This window comes from Sarcophilus harrisii, chromosome 1, assembly GCF_902635505.1.
Source record: "Sarcophilus harrisii chromosome 1, mSarHar1.11, whole genome shotgun sequence".
Classification (NCBI taxonomy): Eukaryota; Metazoa; Chordata; class Mammalia; order Dasyuromorphia; family Dasyuridae; genus Sarcophilus; species Sarcophilus harrisii.
This window is the reverse complement of record NC_045426.1, coordinates 649,982,938-650,001,434: the sequence shown is the minus strand read 5'-3', so window position 1 is coordinate 650,001,434 and position 18,497 is coordinate 649,982,938. Positions and strand designations below refer to the sequence as shown.

Below are 18,497 nucleotides of genomic sequence, written 5' to 3'. Positions count from 1 at the left end.
CTGCTGGGCCTCAGTTTTCCCACCTGAAAATTAAGGTCCATCTGCCACCCATTAACCATCAATTATAGCTAGGGGGTCCCTTCTGGCCCGGACGTTTTATGTGTTTCTAAATTGCCTCCCCTCCCGGGCCTCAGTTTCCTACTTTAACACGTGGTTATAAACTGCCAATCCCCGGGGAAATCTTGAGGATGGTGGTAGTTCTTTTGAAAGGGCAGGACGGCAGAGGCTCTATGTTTCTGGGCTACAAGAGTGAGGCAGCATAGGTATATATGTATATTGTCAACCCGAACTTGGAGCTTGGAGCGTGCTATTCGGCGGCGCGTGGCCGCTGGGAGAGAAGCTCAACCCTGACCTGGCGCGTGTTGACATTCAAATGAGGCCCAGCCCCCGGCCCCGGCTTCCCTTCAGTGGTAGTGGGAGTCGGCGAGCAGAAAACCTGGGAGCCTGCTGCTTCGGAAAGCTGGGGAGGGTTCTCCGCTGGGGGAGGAGGGCCCAGTGCGGCCTCCCCAGTTATCTTCCTCATGGCCAGCGAGCCCTGGTTCGGGGGGCTTCTGCCTACCGGAGTCCGAGACTCCCTCCCAGCAGGAGACTCGGTCCCCGGACCCGCCCCTACCCCGCACGGCGGAGTTGAGTCCCCTTGGCCGGTGGTCCCTAGTAGAGCAGGGGCTTCGGCAGATGCCGAGCCTGGGGGGCCTGTCCCAGGGCAGCCTTTGGCTTCAGCCCCGCTGCCTGGCCCGCCCCAAGCCCCCGCCCCCGGCCCTGCGCTACTGCCTCTGGAAAGTATGTTCAGCCCCATCACGGAGCAGCTCCGCTACCTGCTCAAGAAAGCGGAGGATTTTCAGAGCTACCTGCTCTACAGGTGATGGGACCAGACTGCCTGGCTATCCTGGGGATCAGGAGAGGGGGATGGGTGCTGTGGGCGGAGCAGATGAGGTGGAAGCTCAAGCTGGAGCTCCCCTCCCATGACCGAGTGGGGCTGTGCCCCTCCCCAGCAGGGACCGGGTTCAGAAGGAGCAGTTGGCCAAGGCGATGCCAACTTTCCTGCAGATGTGCCAGCCTTACTTCCTGTACCTGGAGTCTGCTGCCAGGGGCATGCCCCCAATTCATGGGGCCCTACAAGAGCTAGTTCGGAAAAGGGTGAGTCAGCAGAAGGGGAACTGGATCCGGGCCCATACCCTAGCTCCTGGAGGGGGAGGGGGAAGAGTGAAGGTTAGGAGCTTGGGCATAGGGTGGGGAACTGCCTTCCCCTGCAACTGGGAGGAGCCACATCTGGGTTGATATGTACTGTCCTCTTCCTCCAGCTGCTAGAAATCTCCCAACAGCTGGCCCTTAGGCTGGAGCAGCTGGTGCTTATGTATGCCTCCTTCGGGTTTGTGGTACTGGAAGAGACTGATCCCCTCAGGTAACTGGGTTGGGGGAAGGGGAGACAAGGAAATCTGGGCCGAAAATATGGTCCTAGGTACTTCCCTCCCCCACCCCTTTGGACTCTCTCATCTCATAAATATCTCAACTCAGAAGGTCACCTCTAACTAGCCCCCTTGAATCCTCCAGCCATTGAGCCAAATATCCTCTGTTTGGACACTTCAGGTCACTGAAATGTCACTGTCAGCCCACTGGAATATGGGCCCTCACTTTCTAGCTGAACAAGTCACTACACATATTCTTTCATGTGTAAAACAGAAATATTTGTACTATTTTCTTTAAGTTGTTTAAGGGAAAACATTTTTTGTGAGCTCTGCTCAATCAGAAAAAAACAAAACCAGAAAAACACTGTTTTTCACAGCGTGGGTTCAAATTCTAGCTGTACTAACTCATTACCTTTCCTATGTATGGAGCAAGTGATGGAGTGGGAGGCAAGATCTGAGTTCAAATATCTTTTCAAATACCATCTGTTCAATCCGGAGCAAACGGTTTAATTTGTGGGCCTCTGTTTCCTCTTCAGTAAAATGAGGTTGTACTAGATGATCTCTAAGAACCTCTCTAAGGATTCTTCCAATTCCAATCTATAATCGTAGGCAAGTTCTTTAAACTCTCTAGGTCTTGAGGGGTTGGTAGTGGGTTTTGGGGATTTGGATTCAATGATCTCTAAAGACCTGTAATCCTTGCTCTCCTGTCTCATGACCCAATCAGTGTCTCCTGTTTTTTCTGCGGAAAATTCTCCCTGGGCCCCTCCCATCAAGTTTCAGTTTTCCGATACTGCTCTCCAGCCCCTTACACAGCTGGCCGACTTCCCCGATACCTGTACAAGAAGATGCGCTGGAATCTAGAAGCTAGTCCTGAGACCAACAACAGGGGACATGGGCCTCATGTAGAATAGTGAGTCTCCCTGACTCACCATCACTACCATTTAAAATTTACTTCCTTCAGAAAAAGACCTCCACTTCAAAACCTGAGTACTTTTCACTCCTAATGAAAATCCCAGTCTCCCTAGTCTAGGCTCCCCCTAAAGAAAACCGAAACAAAAGCATGTATCCTTCCACCAAAGGGTGGCCTGAGCTCTGGGTTGGAAGTCAAGAACACCTGGCTTCAATTTCCAGCTCTGATACTAGAGAGATGAATCACTTCAGTTCCCTGGGCCTGCTTTAAATGAAGGGGGGGAGTATTATTTTTACTATCTGAGATGTAGAAGTTGTATGACTGTGGCCAATGGATTAGCCTTCCAAGCTCAGGTTTCCCCACCCAAAACTGAGAATAATAATACTTACACTGGCTCATTCAGAATCCTATTGGGGAAAGCCTAGAAAACTGCTAGACAAGATGCTATTTTTGCTTAATTTCACAAAAATTTCAACCAATGATGAACTCCCCACCGCTTTCCTCTTCTTCCGGATCCAAAAGAAAGACCCAGGGGCCAGACTGTAAATACTGTCAGCATCTACATCCTCTCCTTTCCTTCCCTTTCCCGAAGCTACTTCCTGTGCTATCGAGATACTTGGGAGGACACGGGCAAAAGTCCTGCCAACTCTTGTGCCCAGATTCAAAAGCTCTGGTCCATTGGGCGCTGGGTGCCCTTGGGCCCAGGCCAAGATGGTTCCTCCGATATCTATTCCTGGTAAGGGAGTAGGGCTGGCTTGAAGATCTGGCCCTATCTCCAAAAAACCTAATCTCAGAGTTTTTCCCCCAAAGAAAAAACAGGGGGGAGGGGGTTAGCTTTCCTAAATACTTTGTAGAAACCCTTTTAAAAAAAAATCGGTGGAGCAAGGTTGGGTTCTCCCCCTCCTTCCCCATCTCCAGCACGTCCGTCCGCAACTCTTGGGCCCCAGCCACAACCGAGGGGGGCAGGTGGGGCGGGGGGAGGGTCAGAGGCACAACCCCGCTGTTCCCACGATTTCCGACCATGTTCCCCTCCCCCTCCCGCCAGGATCCTGTGCCCTCAGCCCCCGGGGGAATACCAGCAGCTGCTGACCATAGGCTTTGAGGAGCCGTCTCACACGCTGGCCACCGATCTGCTAGTGCAGATTCTCACGGGCCAGGCAGGGAGCGCGGGACGAGCCCCAAGTACCGCTGCGGGTCCCCCTGGCTGGCCTGGGGCTCCCGGGCCCTGAGCCCTCGGTAGCCCGCGGTTCTGGCTACGTGGGGGGGGGGGTGGGGTGGGAGAGGGTCGCGGATCCTTCTCGAACCCGCGGGCGGCTTGGGCAAGGGAAGCCGAGGACGCGGCGATTCCCTCTAGACTGCATAGATAGTTCTGGATTTAATAAAGAGAAAGAATTGAGAGGGGCCTCGGTCTGACTGACGCCGCAGAGAGAAGCTGGTCCTTCCCGTCGGGGAAGCTCGGCAAAACTGGAGAGGGGGAAGGGGTGGAGATGGGGGCGGGCGAACTACCTAGGGATTGAAAGGGAGTGGTACGTATCCCAAGCGGGAAGGGTTGGGGTGGCGCATGCGCAAACGAACACTGGAAGCCAAACGGAAGCACCCCGACCGTACACTTCCGGAAACGGGAGCCCCGGCCACGAAGTTGATTGATAGGACCGCGGTCCTTTCCGTAGCCTGGCCAGTCTGGCCAACTGCGAGACCGCGGAACGGGGCTTCCGTGAACGATCCCCTTCGGGAAAAGGCTGCCTCCTGATCAAATAGAAAGATTCCTGTGTAGGCAGAAACAGGACCCGGGTTCGAATGTTTACTCTGCTCCAGAGTTGCTGTGTCACTCTGATGGGGCAGGGGGTGGGAGAGAGGCAGGAGCGTCCCACTCCTTCCTGCAGGATCCCATACCCCGCTGGAAAGTACAGAGATTGGCTAACTCCGGCCTTCGTTTCTTCCTCTGTAAAAATAGCTTTCACCCGGCTGCCTAATGTTGCCTTTAACGACCTCCAAGGTCCCTTCCGGCTCTGGCCTACACAAGACTACGATTCCCACAGTACCGCGCGGGGACCGGGCCTGTCGCGTGCTGCGGTTGGTTTCCCGGCCGCAGGAGTAGGCTGGGGGCCGGCTGTCGGAACCCCCGTCTCCCATTCCCGGACGGCCACTGATCCCTCCCTTTTTGCGGAGGGGCGAACGGGCTCCATAGCGCCCGCCCTTCCCCTCCAAGGGTCGTGGTTAGATCTTCCGGTGAAATCTGCGTGGGCCGAGACCGGAGTGACTGGCCCCGGAAACCTCGGCTGGCCCCTGGACTTGAAGGAGTCGGGCCGCTCCCGGACGCCTCCCTGTGGCCGCGGTGGGAACCGCATCTCGGCGTCTGCTCTGTCCCGATAAATCTTGCTCGGAATCGTGGGTCTCCTTCCCCTCCCCCACCCATCTGGTTTAGGAGCCCCCAGGTTTAAAAAGTCCAGGGTCACAGAACTGGAAGAGCTCTAAACCAGACGGTTCCAAGCCGAGACCGGCCGTGTATCCCTATCTCTTAAACGGGCATCTAATGCGGTGGTGGAAAGCTCATTACTTTCCAAGGCATTCCCTTCACCTTTCCAGTGGTTCTGATGATCAGGACAGGGTTCTATGGGCAAAAAATGGGTGATCTCATCAGCATGAGGAACTTTCGTTGTGGGAACCCCTCCACCAAGGTAAATTCCAGCCAGCAGGTGATTTATAAAATGGAGGGGAGAAGAGAAGGAAACAAGCATTTGTCAGTCCCCACGGGTCTCCGTGCTAAGCTTTCTATCTCGAAGGTCTGGCGCTGAAAACGAGCTACACAAGGTTTTTAGTCCAAACCCTGCATTAAAGAGACGAAGGGGACTTGCCCATGGTCGCACAGGCAGTAAGCATCAGAGAACCCCGATCTCTGAACCCATGCTCCGAACAGACCATTAGTCAGTCCGAAGAGTTGCCCGAGATGCTCACAAGCTCAACGACTTGCATCGGGTTCCCCCAGCCTAAATCTGCCTCCTCATTATTTCTGGCTCTGCCCTTTGGTTTTTAATAAATCTAATCCCTCTTCTCAAGGACAATCCTTCAAATATTTGAAGACACTTATCACTTCCCCAAGTCTTCCCTTTTCCAGGCTAACCATCTGCAGTTACTTCAGCAGAGTCTGCCAAGTCATCAGCTTTAGAGAAGCATTCTTGACCTTCAAATTTTCAAAGTCCTTCCTCAAACTCGTGGTACAAATGGTACATTTTGCTATTTAAAATCTTGCATTTTGTAACATCTCTTGTGCTGTTGCTCACTTCTGTTACCATTTAACTTTTTGTCTTGTCTTGAGAGCTAGACAAGTCCCTTGAGAGTTCTTATGGATCCCCCACAATATCTTACAATAGGCTAAAAACAGCAGATGTTCAATGAATGTATGTTGCTGACTGATGGATGTTCAGTCCAGGGTAAAAGGAGAAGGGCATACAGGATTGAAAAGGAGAGCATACTAAGGAAAAGCAGACAGCAAGAAGAATGATAGGCTCTCTACCTTTGTGGAAACCAGTCTAATAGAAGGGATTCTTAACCTCCTATGACTCATGAATCCCTTTGGCAATCTAATGAAACCTATACACCTTCTTAGAACAGTATTTTTAAGCATATAAATAAAATACATAGGATTACAAAGGAAATTAATTGACATAGTTTTCAATTTTTTTTTTTTTTTTTATGTTCACAAACTCCAGTTTAAGGATCTTGAAAGATGTGCGTAGATAACTTAAGTAGGGGAGACTTCCTAGCTATGTAACTGGGCCAAATTCATCTGCAAGTGAAGCTTTCTTTATTGTAAAATGTGGATAATAATACATCTGCTACCTTTGTCACAGGGTGATTATGAAGATTAAAAGAGACTAGTGATGTAAAGTATTTTACAGACCTTACATCATTCTACAAATGTTAGCTGTTATTATGATCATTTCAAAGTGCCATAAAAGGAGAGAAAGCATACCTATCCAGAGCAGTTGCTGGGGGGAGGGGGGAACTCTAGCTGGCTGGACCTTTCCAGACATTTTGTTCCACTTCCATTTCCTCTTTAGAATATTTTATGTTCTAGTAAGACTGGCATTCTACCTATTTAATTCTCTGACCTTAGCCTTCCCTATTGTGCTTTGGAACCAGCTAAGTGGTATAATGAGGCAGCTACCTGTCAAAGTAGAGTGCCAATCCTGGAGTCAGGAAGACCTGAGTTCAAATATACCTTCAGACATTTACTAGCTGTTTGCCTCAGTTTACTCATCTGTAAAATGAACTGGAAAAGGAAATGCAGACTATTCCAGAATCCCCGCCAAGAAAACACCAAATAGGGTTACAAATCAAATATGACTGGACTGGCATAATAGTACCCAAGGTCAGATCTGGCCTCAGATACTTACAAGTTATAAGGCACAGGGCAAGACACTTTGTCTGCCTTGGTTTTCCCAACTATAAAATAAGACTGATAATAGTACCTCCCAGGGTTGGTGTGACGATAAAATGAGACTACAAAGCACTTTGCAAACCTTAAAGTACTACATGAATGCCAGCATTCCCTCAGTGCTGAGGTACATCCTGTATCTCTCATGCCTGCCATGTATTCTCCTCACCCATGCCTTTTATAAGCCCTCCCTTGTTTTCAAGGCTCAACAGAGGAGACACTCTTAAGAGACTCCTTTTTGGATCTCCTTTGAGTTATTCCTTCACCAAATTTATTTAAATTCATCTCTTTGTAGCTGGGTGGTACCGTGGTACCAGATAGTATAAGGGGCTCTCAGCCAGAAAGACCTCAGTTTAAATCCAGCCTTACATACTCCAGTGCCATTAGCCTCTGTTTCCTCATCTTTTTTTTTTTAAGGCGGGGTGCCGGATAGCTAAGTGATGCAGTGGATAGAGCCCCAACCCTGAAGTCAAGAGGACCTGAGTTCAAATCTCATCTCAGACACTTCCTGGCTGTGTGACCCTGGGCGAGTCACTTAACCCCACTTGCCTAGCAAAAAACAAAACAAAACAAAACAAAAGGTAGGTAGAAGAATCCCCCAAGTTTCTGACCAGCTGTTGTATTCTCCTCACTCTATATTAATTGGGGCTTATTTTTTAGCTGTTGTCTTTCTATCTCCACCACTTGAGGCAGTGGACGTAAATGCTAAATACATTTTGCTGGTCAAATGAATGGATTTGGCATTTGAGCTGGGTCCTGAAGCATAGATAGAATTTCAACAGGTAGTTAGGGAAGGAGGGCAGACAAAAGAAACAGTCTGAGCAAAGACATTCAGAGGGAAAAGTGCCGTAGGCATTTGGGATCTTCATTGAGCCAGCACTTATTAAGCATCTGGGAGATACAAGACTGAAAAATAACATTCCGTTCCTCTCAGACTTTACAATCTAACGAATATGGGAGAGGGGAGAGTTAGTATGATATATACACAAATAATTGTTATAAGAGACGGAATGTATAAAGAAGATATTCAAGGAAATGTAATCTAAGGAATTTGAGAGCTTCAGGGTAATTTTCAGCTAAAAACAGTAAAAACTTCCAAAAGAAGGTGGCACCTAAACGGGATCTTCAAGGAAGAGAATTTCCTGCACAGAGATGAAGAAAGCACATTAAAGGGATGGATATTGCCTCCACAGAATTAATCTGGGAAGATAGGGGATACCAAGTTGAAATAATCTTGTACAGATAAAAATGGGGCTTTTGGAGGGAAAGGACTGGAAAGCCTTGAATGCCATGATAAAGAGTTTGTATTTTATCCTATATAAAATGAGGAACCAACTGAAGGATTTTGGGTCAAAGACCTGACATGCTCCCTTCCAAATATGAGGAAAATTTCTTTGTTAGTAATGGATTGGAGAGGGGAGAAGTTGAAAACCTGAATACCAATTCGGAGACATTGTGCACAGTGGAGAGTTGACTCTGGTTTTGAATGTGTTAACTATTTAGGGGTGACCACGAGCAAATCACTTAATCCCTCTGGGCCTTGGTTTTCTCTTGTAAAAAGGTAGGATTCCATTGACTCCCCAGCAGCTCTAAATTCTATGTTAGTAGCTGTATGTGTCCGTCCTAAGAGTGCCTACAGTCCATCCTCCAATCTCACTTTCTTTCAGCTTCAGTTTTTCAAGGGGAAAGGAAAGGGGGAAATGCAATTGAGATTGGACTTCCTATTTTTGGCCACGTGGAGGCAGCATGAGACAAGACCTAGAGATTCCAGCTGCAGGGGATGAGGCTTAGCCCAGCCTTGAGCATCCTAGAATACCCGGGGGGAGGGATAGAACTCTGAGCGTCGGGCAGCCCAGAAAAGAAAGATATGAACTGATCTGTCCCTTCCTCCTCCTCCCACGATTGTGGTCCCAGGGAACAAGCTGGGCAGGGGCAGCAGATAAGGGGCTGCCAACTGCCTCTTAAGTAACAAGAGCCAGATTCCGAAGGGCTCCTCCCGTAGCTTTCCCAGGCCCCAGTGCTCTCCCCCCACGCCCCGCATCCCACCACCTCCTCGGGTTAGCCAGAATTAGACACATCAGAAATATTTTGGTTGCCCAACCCTTGCTTCCCCCCTTCCTAGGCAGGGTACCACAAAGTCCCTGGGGAATGAAGAGCCACAAACAACCCTTGAAAGAAGGGGTGTTTATTAATGGCACAGTGAGCAGAGAAAATTGAAGAAGGTTCCCTCTCCCCCAGCCATGTAACAGTCAGAGGCCTGGGTATGGGCTGGTCAGTTTCCCAGAGAGGACAGGGGAAGAAGGCATTCTGTCTCCCTCCAGGATGGGTTAGGGGGCCACAGCAGCATTGAGGACAGGTGCCTTATCAAAACCCCCCAGCCAGATTTAGCCAGAAGGATGACGGTGTAACTAATCAGAACTCCCAGTCAGGGTTAGTGAAGGAAGTATTTAAGGGGAATGTAACTAATTAAGGCTCCCCTAGCTAGGGCTAGTGGAGAGAAGGTGTAACCAATTAAGGCTCTTCAGTCCAGGTTAATGAGAGAGAAGGGACAGGTGACCAGTTACTCCTCCTGGCTGAGGGACTCCCCAGTGTGGATCAAGATCTTCTTCCCTTTATTAACGGACCAGGCACTACCACGGTAATCCTATGAAGGAAAGGGAACAACAGAGGGTGAGTGCAGGGAGCAGGAAAAAAAACAGACGAGTTCCTAAACCAGAGATCTGAGCTTCCCTTCCAGAACTGAAAGAGACCTTCAATGTCATCCAGTAGTACAACTCCTTCATTTCATAGGGATGAACCCCCAGTGCAGTTACTTGGCCAGTTTACACAGATAGTGAACAGAGAGCACAATTAACATCCAAGATCTCTGACTCCAAGCCCAGTATCTTTTCTAGAGCATCTCATATCTAGACCTTGTATGGGGGATGGGGAAGGGATGACTGGCCAGTGGATTTAAACTCTTAAAGTCCCTTCTAGCTGTAATTATTTTTTTCTAAATCATATGTGTGAGGTATAATGGGAACATTTGCTCCGGTATAAGAAGAAACTGGTTTCTAATGCCATCTTTGACACCTATTAGCTGTGTGATCTTGGACAAATCATTTAACCCCTCCTCTCCCCTTCCTTCCCCCCCAGGCTTCGGTTTACTTCTCTGTAAAATGAGAGGGTTGTACTAGATGGCCTCTGCAGTCCCTTCCAGGTCTATATCTATGATCTTATTCTCCCCCCCCCCTTTTTTTTAACTGATGGGAAAGCCCAGAGAAATGTGAAAGTGAAGGGATTATCTATTCCTAGACCACAATGGGAATGAGTCGCAAAGTCAATACTGGATCACGGGCTCCCGACAGTGAAGTTTCCACTTCACTGAGTATCCAAATGGATAGAGCCTAGGAGAGCAACGGCCGGCCTGAGGCCCCATGAATTTAGTCTCCTTCCTGGATTTGGAGTCTCTTAGAGTGGGGGGAGAGAAGCTGCTCGTGTATGGTCAGTACTTGGGACATGGATAAATTCTTGAATGTTAAAGACATTTCTCACCTGCTCTAGGCCGTTTTCCGAGTTCCGTCGAGGGGGCCATACCACTGAAAGCTTTCCAGAAGGTGTGCTCTCTGCAAGAAAAGGGGGCAAATAAAGTAATGGGGAGCAGCCTCTCCGTCGTCTCATCTCGGTGATTTTCCTGTTTTATGGCCCAGAAAAGTTCCTCCTCCCCCAGCCTGATGCCCGGGGCCATAGCAGTCCACGCCCTACTAAATGTACATAGAAGCTAGAGGCCTGTTCATGTCCTCACTTACCCGATTCCCTTGGCACGGATTCCCTTAGCCCCGTAAAGGGGGTGGGATTGAAGGAATTGGGGGTTCGAAAGCAGAAGCTCTGAAACTCGCCCAGGGAAGCCCGAGAACTAGGCAGGGGGAGGGCCCGGCATCTTACCGGTGAGACTCGGGGTCGGCTCCTTGAACTCTGAGGTCCCATAGATGCTGCGTCTCTGGCGCTGCAGCTCCCGCTCCCTCTGGTGAACTTCTTGGACCTCCTGCTCTAGCAGCGACAACTGGACTCGACGGGTCGGAGTCGGAGCCGTAGCGGGGGAGGGGGTCGTTGTGGGGGCCTGGGCCAAAGCTAGATCTGGGGCCGGGGCCACAGCTGGGACCGGGACCGGAGGCCGAGCACCTGGAGCTGTTTCCGAAGTGTGAGCCGGGATCGGTGCGCTCACTGCAGAGGCTGAAGCCGGGGCCGGGGCACGTGGGGCCGGGGGCAGGGCAGGAGCCGGAGCCGGGGCCGGGGCCAGGACAGGAGCCGGGGCCGGGGCCGGGGCCGGGGCCGGGGCCGGGGCCAGGTCTGGCGTCCGGGCAACTGCTGGAGCGGAGTTTCGGGCCGGAGCCGTTGCTGCAACGGGAGCAGGAGTAGGAGCCTGAGCTAGAACTGGTGGCCGAAGCCGGCTGCGATGCTCCAGAACCACCACGTGGGCGGCGCCACTGGCCTCAGTGAACGAAGGGCCCCGGCCCACCGTCTCTACCCGAGAAGGCGCGCCCCCAGCCTCAAAAACCATCTTGCGATCGCTCAGCGACTGCGGCCCCTGGCCGCTCTCCTGGCCGCTGCAGGGCCCCGAGCCCAGGCGCACCAGCGCCTCCTCCCGGCGCGCTTCCCGCGCGATGTCGCGCTGCATCTGGGCGCCTGCTCGGGCGCGCTCCACGTCCCGGGGCAGTCCAGGCCCCGGTCCCGGCAGCAAGCTAAGGATGGGCCGGAGGCGCAGCTCCACCAGCTCCCCACTGGCGAAGCTAGGACTCAAACCCCGGCTCCGTCGCAGGCTCGCTTCGCGCTCCTGGCTCTGACGGATCTCCCGCTCTATTGGGGTCTCGGCGGCAGCCCCGGGGGGCTCCATGCCCAGCTCGGCGCCCGTGGCAGCGGCGGGCAGCGAGTTCTGAGACATCGAGAGCTACTGACCGTCGGCCCCGCCCGACTCTCCTCTCCGGCCCGCCCCTGGCCTCCGGGAACTGCCCCTCCTGGCCCCGAGGGCAGGCCAGGCCCCGCCCCCTGCACCTGCCTGGACCTCGGCCCCGCCCCGCACGGCCTCCGACACAGCCACCGCGGCCCTCGAGCCCCTCCTGGGGCCCCGGCACAGAGTTTAGCTCTTTGCCCTGGCTGGGACACCCTCTCCTGCTCCTGGGTCCTCTGTCTAATATAGTTTTGTTCTGTGAAACTGAGCCGGGCGTCATTCCGATTGATACCACCCAGACTAGGTTCCTGGACTTCTGTGTCCTTGGGCTAGGTAAGGGGGATTCTAGGGTGACATTCTAGAAGGAAAAGAAGCTTGAGAGAGCTCTCCCCAGGAAACACAGTATCCGATGCCCCCTGGGTTAGCACGTGACACCATGTCCACCTTCCCCACACTACTCTGAATGATCTATACTCTTTCCAGCTCTGCCCCCACATTCGTACAGTTGTCCAGACTGTGTTTTCAGGGGGTATTTAGCTCTATGTCCCTGGGCAAGATCCTTAGTGTCACCGAACCTGTTCCACAATCCAAGGATCCTAATTCAGCATCCCACCCCAGGGGCATTTAAATCCCTCTCTCTCTTCTCTCACCCTCCCCTTTAATGTGAGCTGAATTCCCTGCTTGCAAATTGAACCCTAATCTCAGAGCTCTACACCAAGATACACCCCCCTACGCACCCCATCCCACAGCTTGGTAATCAGCTGGCACTTCTCATCCCCACCACAGAGGGATAACTACCCTCAAGCCTGTCTGGTCCTCCCTTGGGGAGAATTCCTGGGCAGCTTCTATAGTGTGGAAGACCTTATCTAAGCCATCTTCTACTGGTTCTTCTATAGACTCAGCAGCCTCTGCTTCCTCCTGAGGGAGACCAACTGGGACTCTGGGAGCCGACCTGACATTTTCAACTTCGACATTCCAAGCTTCAGAAGCTGCTGCGTCCTCTCCTCCACCACAGTGGAAACATTAGAGAATGAAACATTTTCCTTCTCTCCCATCGAATCTGTCCTGGGCAGGTGGACCGTGGAAAGCTATATATTGTAGCCTGAACAGTGGTGACTTTGGACCATTGAGATCCAGTTGTAGAAAGTGAATCTGCTCCAGGCTGTTTGCCGAAGATCAAGCCTTTTAAGGCTTTCTAAGGAAAAGAGAGACTTGGAATGACATCTACTGTTCTGACTTTTTCTACCTAGTTCTCTCCCTGAACCTTTGACCAAACCCAGTTCTGTCTCTTAGCCCATCATCTCTTTCTCTATTTGAATTTTTTGTTTTCTTCTTTGTCCTCTTATTTTTCCATACCTCTGTTTAGGTGGTTCTACACTCACACTTGTATCTCTGTATTTCTTTCTACTATTCTCTATCACCAATTTCAGTTCTGTGTTTCAGCCCACCTCCACTCCCACCCCTGCCTCTCAACCAGTCATTCACTATATGTTGATTTGTCTCTGCTTCTGTCTCCTTATCTTTATCTATTTCTGCTTTTTAGGGTTCCTGGCTCTCTGTCTTTTTTATTTCCAAATTCATGTTCTTTTTGGTTATACATGTACATTAATTTTTTGCACAAAGTTTCTTATGAATCATGTTGGGAAAGAAAAATCAGAACAAAAGGGAAAAACCACGAGAGGAAAATGAAACAAAAAAAAAGAAAAAAGAAAGTGCATACAGCATGTATTAATTTATATTCAGTCTCCATTATCTTTTAATATCTATTGCCTCTGAAGAAAAGCTATGGCAAATCTAAAAAGCATAATATAGCATACTTAAAAAGTAGAGATATCACCTTGCCAACAAAAGTCCATATAATCAAAACTATGGTTTTTCCAGTAGCAGTGTATGGCTGTGAGAAAAAAAGAAAAGCTGGCAACCATAGAATTGTGGTGCTGGAGAAGTCTTCTGAAAATCCTTAGATGTTAAGGAGACAAATTAGTCAATACCTACAAATTAATTCAGGCTATTCCCTGACAGGTCAAATACTAAAGCTGAAGCTTAAATTTTACTTTGGCCACATAGTGAGAAGATGGGACTCATTGGGAAAGACCATAAAATTGGGAAAGATTGAAGGTGAAAGGAAAGGGGGAATTAATGGCAGAAAATGAGATGGAAAGAATCATGAAAACAAGAAACATGAACTTGGATATGAACTTTGAGAGGTAGTGGTGTATGATGGTTCAGGGGAGTCACAAAGACTTGAACATGACTGAACAACAACAATCTGCCTTTGGCTCTTTCTTTCTTTGACTTTGTTTCTGCTTTTGCCTTCGCCTCTTTCTCTGTTTCTTTGCTTGCCTTTATATTCCTCTGGTTTCTGTTATGTTTCTGTCTCTATTTCTGTTCTGTTTCTCCATCTATCTCTGTTCTGTCTGTATGTGTTTGTCTCTTGGTCAGTCTGTCTATCGGCCTGCCCTATGTATGAGTCTTTGCTCTGTTTTATTTTCTTCCTCATTTAGGTGGCTGTATCCTGTTTTCCTCACACCAAAATTCTGTTTTTGCAGCCCTTATCCTTTAGAACTCAGAAGTCCTAGAACCCAGCCTCTATCTCTCTTGTTGATTTTTATGAATAGGCAGAAGGCAAATGAAAATCCTTGGGGAACAGATGGCAGCATGGGAGGTCTATGTTCGGTAGTTTTCTGTGACTGAAGGGTATCTGATTCTCTGTGTCCCCTTACCTTCCTTCTGCACAAATTTTTTAATACTTTTCAGTTGGTATATAGCACTCCAAGTGGTAACCTGCAGTAACTGCTCCTCTTTTGTCCCTGTTATTCAGCCCTGACTTATTTTTTATCCCCATATCCCAGGAATTGTTTTTTTCTTAGGCCTTTCATCCAAAAAACTTTTATTGTCTCTTCTCCCATAGAATCGCTCTTTTATTTCCTTCTCCTGATTTACTCTTCTCCCAGCATCCCTCCTCCTTAGATCATTCCAGTTATTAACTGCTACTTCCTTGCCTGTCCTTAGTTTTGCAAAAGAAATTGGGACCCATTTTGAAGCCAGAACTTCAATCCCAGCTTTTCCACTAAAAGCTTTATAAGTTAAGGTGACTCACTTTCCTCCTCCAAATCTCAGTTTGTCTTCTGTAAAATGAATATAATGATTCATCAAAATGTGTCTTTGTATTTCTGTGAAGAAAGTGTACTAGAAATGGGTGTGATCCCATCCAGCAGGTTGCTTACTCTCCCCCGTGACGCATTTTCTTCATCTGTAAAATGGCAACACTGTACTAGATGATCTCAGGGTCTCTTCTAGTGCTAAATCTTATATCTATAAATCCTATTCCTCTTCAAGTCAGTTCTCATGTCTCTTTTAGATCTTCTATAATCCAAGTGAAACATCTCCAGTTCCTTCAACTGATTCCCTTATAAGATGATCATCCTAACTTTCTGGGCACCTTCCAATTTGTCTTTTTTCCTTCCTAAAACGGGGAGCCCAGACACAAGCAAAAAATTCCAGGCACAATACCCCACTAGGACCTCCCTTAAAAGATCAGTGTTCCTACATGTAGGCTTATCCTGGAACATTACCAAAACTCAGACCTAGATGAGATGGAGAGGAGCCAGGTAGGCAAACCATGGGGATTGGATATAGTGAAGCCTGATGGATTCTGGAGAGACTATTTTTTTTTCTTTTTCCTTTTTTTTTTATTTTTATTTTTATTTAATAGCCTTTTATTTACAGGATATATACATGGGTAACTTTACAGCATTAACAATTGCCAAACCTCTTGTTCCAATTTTTCACCTCTTACCCCCCCCACCCCCTCCCCTAGATGGCAGGATGACCAGTAGATGTTAAATATAATGGAGAGACTATTACTAAGTTTCCAGTATGAGCATTTGCACCTCAGAAATCAGCAACTCCTACAAATTGGGTCTTGATATGTTGTTTTGTTCTTTCTTTAGACTTAAGAAAGTAATTTTTAATATGGTAATAATGCAGATTAGATTTTAAAGTGTCATATATACTTCTCTCCCCACACCCAAGAATAATTATTAGACATTTACCACTTTATGGAAAGAATACATTAAATTCCTGCTTTTTCTCAAAAGGATATTCTTCCTCCTTCCTCTCCTCTATTTAACAAATTCAGGTCCTTTGGTCAGTCAGCCAACAGACATTAAGTACCTACTATGTGCCATATATGGGACATTCAAGGAGGACTAACACCTTTGGTATGAGGGCTTGCCAAACCTTTTCAGGGTTGTTCATCCACCTTTGATGTCCACCTGATTCACACAGCTCTCACCTGTACCTCTAAAAAGATGTGGAATGCAGAGTAGCCACATCTTGGCAGACAACTGCATCAGGTTGAAGGCAACATACAGATCTCAAACTCCTTGATGAGCTAGGGAAGTGTCTACTCAAAGCACATGAAGACTTCTCCCATCAGAAGGGATGGATGAGAACAATTTGTTCAAACACCTATGAAAGCAACTGAAGTGATCTCTATGGAGTGCTTAAAGGTTGATCAAACATTGAAGGCACCAAGTCATCCACTGCATCCCAGGCCATCATCAGACCTCTTAACTTTTAGCCTGCCACTGGATTTTGATGACTAGAAGAAAGAAGGGGCTGATAACTTAGTGCTATTTTGCATCACTTAAATCCAATTCATGTGCAAGCCAGGATATCACCCAACACCCACCATTTTACTCGTGTTGCGATGTCATTCTTCCTCTTTGAAAAATGAAGGGTGAACCACAACCTTCCCTGCTAAGTGCCTGTGCTACTCAACTACCTCCTCACTACCACCACCACCTCCAAGAAGTCTTCTCTGATTCGTCTTCCATCCACACACAGTTATCTCTTTTCTTTGAGCTTCTGTACCCTGGATTGTCTGCTCACCATTTAAACATTTTGAGTCATAAATTTGAAGGTCCAAAGGACCTCAGATATAATCTAGTCCAATCATCCCATTACTACAGATTATTGCAAACTTAAACCCAGACAAGAGAAATGACCTTTCCAAGATCACATGGGTAGTAAGAGAGTCAGGGTTTAAATTTGGATTAAATCATCTTTTCATTACACTACAGGAATTCCCCAGTACCCGATATTGTTATCAAAAGACCTGGTCTTGACAGGCTCTGTTTATTGATCACTGTATGACCATGGACAAGTCCTATTGACTGTCTCAGCCTTGCTTTCCTCATCTATAAAGTGGGAGTAAGAGTGTTAGTGCCACCCATCTCTGAAGGTGGTAGTGACAAAGGTAACTTGTAAAACTTAGAGTCTGAGAGGCAATATTATCTCATAATCAGAGACTGGACTCAGGGTCAGAAAGTAAAAGAGTTCAGATGCTATCTAAGACATATTCTGTTTGACTTCTTCAGGACCCCACATCATTCTCTAAGATTAAACTATAGAAGAGTAGCCCATCTGATCTGCATTAGTTCAAATCCTACCTCAGATACTTTCTGACTGTGTGACCCTGGACTAGTATCTTAAAGTCTGTTTGCCTCAGTTTCCTTATCTATAAAATGGGGATTATAATAGCACCTACTTCCCTGAGTTGTTCTGAGGATCCACACTGATTCACAACTTTCAAAAGTTTTTTTTTTTTTGGGGGGGGAGCAGGTTCCATTCCTCTCAAACTGTTCCCCTCTGCTCCTCTAGTGTGAAACTAGGATTCCACCAGTAGAATGGTCCTCAGGCTTCCTAGGCTAATCCAACCCCACTCTAACTTTCCTCTCTATCTTGTCCCACAGCTCAAGAAGAAGGAAGGGGGGTCCCGGAAATGAGAGACCTATGGCAATGGTTAGAACACTACCGCCATTACAACTGCCATCACCATTACTACAATTACTACTATCATTACTACCACTACTATTGCTATTATCACTACTACCATTGTTACCACCACTATTACTCCTACCACCAGCTAACATTTATATAGCACCTATTATCTGCCAATTTTTGTATTATCTTATTTGAGACTCCATCTTGTAGATGAGTAAACTGAGGCTCTAAGGAGGTTAAGTGGGCATGTCCAGGTTCATACAGCTAATACATTGTTTGTTTGCTGAGGTAATTGGGGCTAAGTGACTTTTCCAGGGTCACACAGCTAGGAAGTGTTAAGTGTCTGAGGCCAGATTTGAACTCAGATCTTCCTGATGTCAGGGCTGGTGCTCTATCCACTGCACCACTTAGCTGCTTCTAGCTAGTACATTTTTGAGGCTAAATTTGAACTCAGGTCTTCCTGATTCCAGGTTTGGTGCTACCTAGTGGCTACTTAGATTTATCTCCCCCAGGTTTTGGGACCTTGTGTCCCTCTATGGGCCTCAGTGCCCTCAATAGCCCAAATCCAAGGATTAAGTTAAAATTAAGCTTTAAGTCCTATCTTTTCAGAGGCATTATCTCTAAAAATGCACAAAGAGTCAGGACATGTGCTTTAGTGGCCAATCCCCCCCTCCCCCTTCTATTAAATTAAATGTTATTCTTTCCATTAAAGCATTTCTTTTTTCTTTTTCTTTTTTTTTTTTTCTCTTTTCCAACTCTCTTCCTGGGAGGAAAAATAAATAGAAAAACAGAACCTTTATAACAAATATACATAATGCCAACAGAGCCCCATAGTGGCTACGAACAGAAATGTGTGTCTCATTTTGAAGACTGAGTCCATAATCTCTCACTGTCCCGTCCAGTCAGAAGGGCAGCAGGCTTAATCATCAGTCTTCTGGAATCATCACCAGGCAGTACCTTGATCAGAGTTCTCAAAGCTTTTAAAGTATCAGCTTTTTATTTTAATGGTCGATATTGTCCTCCTGG

General features: G+C 47.9%; 2 protein-coding genes across 4 annotated transcripts; one reads left to right on the top strand and one right to left on the bottom strand.

The window, feature by feature from the left end:
* The first annotated feature begins 120 nt into the window (after positions 1-120).
* C1H19orf67 (chromosome 1 C19orf67 homolog) lies at positions 121-3,697 on the top strand. 3 transcript variants are annotated; one of them, XM_031947697.1, is made up of 6 exons: positions 125-859; positions 996-1,137; positions 1,302-1,402; positions 2,131-2,316; positions 2,909-3,052; positions 3,362-3,697. In XM_031947697.1, exons 1-6 carry the CDS (start codon positions 522-524, stop codon positions 3,543-3,545), a joined length of 1,095 nt encoding a protein of 364 aa, XP_031803557.1. In that variant the 5' UTR covers positions 125-521; the 3' UTR covers positions 3,546-3,697. The 3 variants fall into 3 exon arrangements, with proteins under 3 accessions (XP_031803558.1, XP_031803557.1, XP_031803556.1); XM_031947696.1 differs by having other exon boundaries at positions 127-859; positions 993-1,137; XM_031947698.1 differs by lacking the exon at positions 2,131-2,316 and having other exon boundaries at positions 121-859; positions 993-1,137.
* Positions 3,698-8,923: 5,226 nt separating this feature from the next.
* Positions 8,924-11,732, bottom strand: MISP3 (MISP family member 3). Its single transcript, XM_012542079.3, has 3 exons — positions 10,679-11,732; positions 10,289-10,359; positions 8,924-9,398 (listed from the first exon to the last, which is right to left on the bottom strand). Exons 1-3 carry the CDS (start codon positions 11,673-11,675, stop codon positions 9,315-9,317), a joined length of 1,152 nt encoding a protein of 383 aa, XP_012397533.2. The 5' UTR covers positions 11,676-11,732; the 3' UTR covers positions 8,924-9,314.
* Between the last annotated feature and the right edge of the window lie 6,765 nt (positions 11,733-18,497).

What these genes read in the sequence shown, in the direction of transcription:
- C1H19orf67 (XM_031947696.1), top strand. Translation starts at nt 522, where the DNA reads ATGGCCAGCGAGCCCTGGTTCGGGGGGCTTCTGCCTACCGGAGTCCGA. An exon ending in CAGAGCTACCTGCTCTACAG is followed by an intron (nt 860 to 992) that starts GTGATGGGACCA and finishes GCCCCTCCCCAG; the next exon opens with CAGGGACCGGGTTCAGAAGG. An exon ending in AAGAGCTAGTTCGGAAAAGG is followed by an intron (nt 1,138 to 1,301) that starts GTGAGTCAGCAG and finishes CTCTTCCTCCAG; the next exon opens with CTGCTAGAAATCTCCCAACA.
- MISP3 (XM_012542079.3), bottom strand. Translation starts at nt 11,675, where the DNA reads ATGTCTCAGAACTCGCTGCCCGCCGCTGCCACGGGCGCCGAGCTGGGC. An exon ending in GCCGACCCCGAGTCTCACCG is followed by an intron (nt 10,360 to 10,678) that starts GTAAGATGCCGG and finishes CTTTTCTTGCAG; the next exon opens with AGAGCACACCTTCTGGAAAG. An exon ending in CGGAAAACGGCCTAGAGCAG is followed by an intron (nt 9,399 to 10,288) that starts GTGAGAAATGTC and finishes TTTCCTTCATAG; the next exon opens with GATTACCGTGGTAGTGCCTG.